The following is an 8,181-nucleotide window of genomic DNA, read 5'->3' as shown; positions in this document are numbered from 1 at the left end:
TTAGCCGATTCAGCCGTGGAATTGCAAAATGCCATCAATGCACTCCACGGTTATTGCCGACGGTCTTCAAGTCAATACTAAAGAGTATCGAATATGAATGACGAATAGAATTCAATAGGTCTCTATTTCCTCGGTCTCATGAACCAATGCCTTTATTCTCAGACTAAAAGTACAAGTACAAACAACGCTAACGCATTCCGTCTCTCATCAACATCGCGTTAATTGATCCCCACAGCCACTCCCCCCCCCCCCCTCCCCGAGACTTACTACGACCTATGCAAAAATCGGGAAGGTCAACTTATAATTCGACCTCGACGAGTTGTAAATCCATCTGTTGGGAGTCCATCTAGGTCCGCAGTTGGTTGAAAACTGTAACTGGTGTTTGATGCGAGGGTTGATGTTGGAGAAATCGATGATGTTGGTGAGGAAGTGGCGGTTGGCGTGTCTTTGTCCGCAGATTCGACAAAGGCGGGTTTGAGACGGTCTATAGAAATGTTGTTTCTGCCTATTCCCAAGTCTGCTTTAAAACAATTGTCGCCCATTTTAAAACGGAGAAGGGCCATCATAGGGTTTCTGAAGCGGGGTTTGATGGGCATCAAGATGTACAAATACATGGGTTGCTTTGGACAATTGTTTGGCACGTAAAAGAGTTTAAGATGGGTTGATGTGGCAGTGGGTCGGATTTGCAAAAAATATCGACGGAGCTGAGCAGTGAACGTTGAAGGATCTATTTCTTCTCCATGTTGTGGAGTACACAATTCGCCTGGTAGACGCAACACGTTGCCGTAGACCAATTCAACCGCCGAGCATCCAATGTCTATCTTAATTGCGGCCCGCATACCTAGCAGAACAAAAGGCAGGTGGTCATCCACAAATCATCTGAGAGGCGTGCTTCTAAGGAGGCTTTTAATTGACGGTGCATTCGCTCCACAATATCGTTGGCCTGTGGTGTAGGATGTCGTTTGAATTGGTATGATCCCGAAAAGCTCCATCCATGATGTTCACAATCCTGAAACGAATTGTCATCCCTGTCAAGGCGACGATAGTCGGAACGAAGAACGGGCAACCCATCCACTTAATAAAGCTCTGGCACATGATTCAGCTGTAGGATCTGGCATTGGAATGGCTTCTGGCCAACAAGTATACCAATCCATGACGGTAAATAAGTAGGCACAACCACGAGATGGGGAAAGAGGACCCACGATATCGATATGGATGTGATCAAACCGTCGAGAAGGAAGCTTGAAAGCTTGATGTGGGCTCACTGTGTGCCGGTTGATTTGGCGCCTTGGCACGCCACACAGCTTCGGCACCAAGTCGTGACGTCTTTTTTAGCCCATACACACATATCATTCAGTAATCAAGCGTCTGGTAACACGGGAGCCCCATGCGCTATTCCGTAAGGGCACCAAAAACTGCTCGCTCAAGGACCTTGGGACGATTGGGCGTGGATGGCCAAGGAGACGTCGCAGAGAACCGGTTTGGAGCCGTCATACGACGACACATCACGAGGTCCATAGATGTGATCGACGTACGGATTGCTGGAAGCTCTGGATCAGCCGCTTGGGCATCGGCTATCTCATCGAAATCGACGGTCGGTGTCACCGATGAATGTGCACATTCCAGATGGCTGATCGGGAGAGTGCGTCCCACGACGTTGTGTTTACCTTCCACATGACGCAAATGTTGGGTAAATTCGGAGATGTATGAAAGGTGCCATTCCTGTCGGGGAGTCCTCTTGTCGGAGGAACTTGAGACTGCATAGGTGAGCGGCTTGTGATTGGTGAACACCTGGAATTTGCGTCCCTCTACGAAGTGTCGGAAATGACCGATGGCCAAATACACTGCCAGAGCTCCCGGTCAAATGCAGAGTAGCGCGTTTCGCGTCCCAAAGTTAGCGTGGGAAAAATGCCACTGGGGTCCAATAGTCACCTAGAAGCTGCTCCAACACCACTTCGACAGCCACCCCCGATGCGTCAACTGAATAAAAGTGGGAGTGATTGGTTCAGGATAGGCTAGGCTGGCTAGCTCTTGGATTGCGCCCATTCTCCGTCCAGTTGGTTAGTTTCTCCTTTGTCTTCAGGTGGTTGTAAAGGGTGAAGAATGGCAGCGCATTGAGGTATGAAGCGGTGATAGAAGTTGATCAATCCCAGAAATTCTTGAAGTGAGCGCTTCGTTTTCGGAGGCGGAAAAGCCTGGAGAGCTCTCGTATGGTCCTTCGTGGCGAGAGACGATGCGCCGCCGCGGTGTCCCAAAAAATCAAGCTCCAAGATACCAAAACACACTGGTTGGGATTGACAATCAGGCCGTATTTGACAAATGCCGAAACAATTGCTGAAAATGTTGTTCATGGGCATCCCCTTCCTTGCTGACTACCAAGAGATCGTCCGAAATCCAAGTCACGGCAGACCTCGTCCACAAATCGGTAACCGCGAACCAAATCAATCTTGGAGAAAACTCTTGTACCGCGGAGGCTTGAGTGTGAAATCTTGGATGTGAGGAATTGGTGGCGATCTGGTGTGGTGATGGCATTAAAGCTTGGTAGTCTCCACAAGCTCGCCAACCACCTGATTTATTTGGAACCATGTGCAGTGGGGACGCCTAGTTGCTTGCAGAAGGTCAAAGTATAAAAGCCTCGCGCATTGCACTAAACTCGTTCCTGGCCAGGGAGAGCTTGTCCGTGCCAGTCGTCGAAGTTTGGCAATATTGGTCGACCGTTGGTGATGATCCTGTGCTGAACAGCGTATTTTGGTTTGTGGTCACTCAACTTGGTTGAGGTGAGCGAGGGAAACGAGAGTAACACGATGAAAACCTGGGATTGAGCAAGTGAGGAGGTTGTCAGAGCTTCCAATTGCGACCACCGAGTTGAAGATACTGCTGTTGGTACCAGCAAAGGGAATCGGTATTTGAAGTGCTCTAAGTTTTGCCCTGGTTGAGACTTCTTGTTATGGACCAGTTTTGGGAGGGCTGCCACTTGCCTTTCAGAAAGACTACCTCATCACTCAGGATAGAGGCAACCCCAAGGCGCTACCTTGGCGTTACACAAAGTGTCTGCAATTCAGCCAGTTGATGGAGGGATTTGCCATGCTGAGCCAGCAAGATAGACGGACGGCTTCTGGGAATATAATTGAATTGTGAGTCTGAAATCCTTTATGAGCACCATGATGATATGGTTTTCTTTAAAAAGTAGCATTGTTCTAGCATTTTCGAATTCCAATTAGCATTTCTTTAGCATCGATTTTGCATGAGCTAACATTGCTGGCTGAAAAAAAACTGCCCAGCCTGCAAACAAATAAGATTGGATTTTGGTCATCGCCAACTCTCATTAAAGGAGACTGACTGATCAATACTCCTGGTCTTCTCGCCTCAAATACTATGTTAGACCACGAACTTCTAGAAATATGGACTGCACGAACGAGCTTCCCGGCAAATCGGCTTTTCTTGGTCATAGCCACTCTGAGCACCTTTCGAATTAAGGTAATAAATAAGAAATGTAGATCTTCTCAATTAAGGCAGGTCAACTTATTATCATTTACATGCAAAGTCGATCGTTTCAAAGTTATGTTGTCAAAAGCTTATGTAGCTGACCAAGCCGAAAATTCAAATTTATGTAGTGTCTACTATATAACTTTGAGCATGTCTCCTGAGTTCCCTAGGCATAGGTTTGGGCTCAAACTTGGCCTGACTTCATCTATTCAACAAGATCTTGTGGTCGTATGAAGTGCTTATTTGGAATGAGATGAGCGGTTTAGGAGATAGGTTATTTTTGCTTCCGTTTGCAGTCCATATCTCTAGAAGTCCGTGGTTAGACCTAATGCGGACATACAATGGGATCAAACATGTATCAATTTCTGTTTTTCACTGTTTTCCTCTTTCATAATAACACGGCAACTCGGGATCGGACATTTCTGAATCTTGACAAAATGCGTCATAAAACAAAAGGGACTTCCTGACTCCAAGAAATGAAATATTTTCTGAAGAGTACCTGAATGTTTACAAAATCCAACATCTTCAGGAAAAGCCAGGTGTAACCCAAGTTTCATAAAAACAGTCCATTCAGTTCAAGATTTTGGAAAATCGCCGAACTTATTTCTTCGATACTTTACTTTCAGCTTTGATGATACGAAACACGGAGCAACTAAGAAATGAATCAACTATAAACTTGACTCACAAATGTCATATCAATCTTTGATGATGTAAGCCAGGAAAAGCGCCAGACCAATTCCCAGAAAACGGCCCAAGCCCTAAAACCCCCTCGAATCGACTAATCCTGTGAAGAAGTATGTCAACCAGCTGTCCTCATTTTCTTGCTCTGATATTTGAATCATTATTACCGGTAAGATATCGTAGTATTTCACGTAAATGTAAGCCATTACTTAATGCGTTCTATTGCATTTATTTGTATTGACTCATTATCCAATCTAAAATAAATCCTTAACTATTTGGTTAAACAATAACGGACGAATAATGAAATTTAGTTGGAGAAATGCAACTTTAAGAGACGCATCCGAGGAGTAAGGATCTAATGGTTATTGTGTAACGAGCAGAAAAATTGTGAGACCAAACTTAAGATGGCGCTTTTATCTGTTTGTGATATTTTAGCGATGTTTTCAACATGTTTAAATGTTGATATGTTTCTTTATAAGATTGTAAAGCTCTATATATATTCTAAGCTAAGGTGCAAGACTAATGGCATACAAAGTTCCCAGCTGGCCCATTGATGATTTCTTAAATTATTTCAAGACTGGCAATCTCCTCAACCCACTTAGCACGCCTGAAGGAACTTTTCTCATGATTGGTTAACTGATTTTTTTTTCTAACTTTTTTTAACGAGAAAAAAATCCGAGGTGGAATTAACACTTCTGACGGCTTATATCCACACCTTAACTTATCCAGGGTGGTTTGTTAAATTCATTTTCTGTAATTGTTATTGCTAAACTTTTGCATGAATAGTTAGATTTATCAGATGTAACGTCATTTTGTCTCAATGTCCTGAATTATGCTGCATGGTATGCTGCCAGTTTTAGAAGCAGTTTTGACCTTTTCAAGCTTTAGGTTAAAAATGAAATTATGAATTGAAAATTTGACAAAATTTCTCTTAAAAACTGGACTTATTAACAAATATTTTGACACCATTAATAGTGTACACCATCAACCCTTCCGAGAGGCTTTTCAATTCCCATAAGAGTATGTCTAATAATACATTAGGGTATATCGTTACCTTGTCAGAGAAATATCCGATTCCAGTCACTACCTCATGTGCTCTGATGAGTCATATCATCTTTGGTTAAGACCTGAGTGTCCATGAACTGTCTGCGGCGAGTCCAACCACGCCTTTCACTCGCTATATTTCTGTCATTGACATTATCATTCTAGTCAACAATGTGATAGTGCCATTGTTCTTTTTCTTAGGTTGCAAGATGACGCATCTTGTGAAATTGTTCTTTTCCCAGTGCTATTAGCTGGAAACGATAATTGCAGAAGTGTTGGTGCGATAGCAACCATACAGTATTCTGCCTCCCGTAAAATGTATTTTTTCGGACTTCTTTACCGCTCTACTGGGATTGGAATTCCCAGCAGTTTAAGACGAAAAACTTATTGATTTTACTTAACTTACCTTCATATATTATTTGATCGAACAACGAATTAGAGTGAGCAGATCTAGCTAGCCCTTGGAAAAAGGGTTGATCAGGAATTTTAGTCGAAAACGTCTGTCTTGAAAAAAACAAAAACTCTTTATTGCGAGATGCAAGTCTCATTGGATACAGATCTTTAAATATACTATATGTGATTGTATGTACAGTTTTTGATGCCATCTTTGGTTGTTGGGGGCCCATTCTGGGTTCGAGAGTCGCCATTCGAGGCGAATATCCCCTAGATGAGCAGGGTTTTAGGTTTGGGAGGGTGGGAGACCTGAGATCGAACCCATGAACCAGAGTTAAACTCGGTCACGCATTAGTCAACTGTGCTACAATCATTTCCCTTAAAAGATACGAATGGATCAACAGCTACCTACTCCCTACGAATGTTTAAGGGGAACAAATTGAGTAATGAAGGATTTTAAAGTTTGTCACCAAAACCTTTTGAAACTGTGCCTTTCTTTGTCATATTTGTTGGAAATCATGATTGCAAAAGTATTGGCGCGTTATCAACCATACAGTATACAAAAGTGTTGGAGCGAGTCCGGACTCGAGTCCAAGTCCACTCGAAACTCTTAACCGATTTTGGAGAAACTGGTCGGACTTGAGTCTCGACTTGTCAAAAAAAAAAGTTATTCATTTTTTGGGGGGATTTCGGAAGACAAGTCTTTGTGCTAGACTTCCGGCAAAAAGTTAGAAAATCAGTGGGCTCACATGAGTCCGACTTTTGCCGGACTCGCCCTAGCGCTAGCATAAAATCTCCCGTAAAATTGCATAATTTTTCGGAATTTTACTCAAAGGCAAGATTATATTTCTGAGTCCAAAAAGCAAGAAGATCTTAAAAAACCATAATCAAGCAATTTTGTCTTAAAACCCACCAAAATACATGAATAACACAAACAACAAAACAAAAAGAAAACAACGTTCTTATCCCTTGTTCTAACGTTTTCGAACTGACTTTGGCTGATTTTCATAACCTAAAAAAAACTATTTTGACCGAAATCACAAACTATTTTTCCGACCCCTAATCATGACGTCATATTCTTTTCCGCTACATTGTCTCAATAGGGCTTCAGCTTAATCCACAGTAGAACAACTCTGAAGAAATCGAGAATATGGCAAGTCGGAAGCTAGAAATAAAGAATATATGTATGTAGAAATATATTTTGCCAAGCTCCATCTCTTCTTGAGCTTTGCTTTCCGGCCTTCTCTTGAAATTAGAAATGCAATTTACTGAACAAGTGTAAAATGTGGCACTCTTGAAAAAGAAAATACAAATGCCCATTGAAGTCGACAGATTAACGAGGCAAAATTAAGAGGTGAGTGAAAATAAGAAGACAGGGCATTAATGTTATTTTGAGGTATAGCATTTCTTTTACCCTCCCCTAGAGTACACCTGGTGGATGAAAAATGATGAAACTGATTCATTTCATTTTGTTATAAAAATCATTCAAGCATACATTTCTTTCAAATTACACAATACTGTAACTCGAGAAATATGATCATGGTGGCACTTCAGATTGCGGTAAATCTTGCGATGAGGCTCACGCAAGTTTCATAGCCCAAGAATGCTGCGGCATTTGTAGGAAATGCCCGAATAAGGATTGTTCCTCCCCCTCGAAACAATCCAGTAAATCCTTCTTCTTTTATGAGGTGTTTCAAAGTAACGAATGAATTGTATTTTTTCATAGTGGCCTGGTGCCTGTTTTTGATCGTATCCATTGGTATTGCCACTGCCCACCCGCCTACTCCTGCACAGCCTCCGGCCAGTAAAGTGACCAAGGGATTACTGCCCTCTTTATCGAATGCATATTTCACTAATTCGTAGCACAAGAAGTAAAAACCAAATGTTGGCATATCACGAGAGTATGTAATTGGGATGCCTCTGAAAACGCTGGCAAGACCTTGCTTATTAAGTAAAAACTTAAAACAATCCCATTGGTTCTTGAATTCGCGGGGTTTTTGAGTCTGCATGAGCACTTTGACTCTTTCAAATGGTGCAACTATAAAAGGTGACACTAAAATCTGTGAAAATGTTCCACCAAACAAAATTTGTCCCACAGGCACTCCTGTCTTCTTTTCGTCTCGGGGAAACCACTTTGCATACAGTTGCTTTCCCAAAGCATTACCATGGAAAGTTAGGGCAAATCTTGGCATGGTCATGATTATCATGCTACCCAAACCACGATAAAGTGAAAGGATTCCATCGCTTTTGATCAATTTCTTGGAACAATCCAACATTCCCGCGTACGGCATTTTACCGCTAGAGTCAGCTTTCATGGTTTGCAAAGTTACTTTGACTGTATCCAAGGGGTGCCCGATTGTCAAAGAAGCTAAACCTCCCACAGCTCCGGAAAACACGTTCAAGTTCGGATTGCTTCTGATTTGAGCCTTGAGCTTCGCCAAGTCAGATAAGTGCGACATGTTGAGTTGACATTAGGTCTGAACTCTGAACAACATTTTTATGTAGGAATCAGGTTTGCCAAGTTTTCTACAAGTTCGGTTCCAGCTACGAGCAGAAGTGAACTCTGACAGCTATAGG

General features: G+C 42.5%; 1 protein-coding gene across 1 annotated transcript; it reads right to left on the bottom strand.

Annotated features, from left to right (window-relative positions):
- Positions 1-7,043: 7,043 nt before the first annotated feature.
- Positions 7,044-8,114, bottom strand: LOC131879523 (mitochondrial carnitine/acylcarnitine carrier protein-like). The gene has a single exon (XM_059225872.1). The coding sequence runs from the start codon at positions 8,061-8,063 to the stop codon at positions 7,155-7,157; it is 909 nt and encodes a 302-aa protein (XP_059081855.1). The 5' UTR covers positions 8,064-8,114; the 3' UTR covers positions 7,044-7,154.
- Between the last annotated feature and the right edge of the window lie 67 nt (positions 8,115-8,181).

The sequence above is a fragment of the Tigriopus californicus genome, chromosome 4 (genome assembly GCF_007210705.1).
Source record: "Tigriopus californicus strain San Diego chromosome 4, Tcal_SD_v2.1, whole genome shotgun sequence".
In the NCBI taxonomy this organism is placed as follows: domain Eukaryota; kingdom Metazoa; phylum Arthropoda; class Copepoda; order Harpacticoida; family Harpacticidae; genus Tigriopus; species Tigriopus californicus.
The sequence above is the reverse complement of the archived record's forward strand: the minus strand, read 5'-3'. Positions and strand labels throughout refer to the sequence as shown.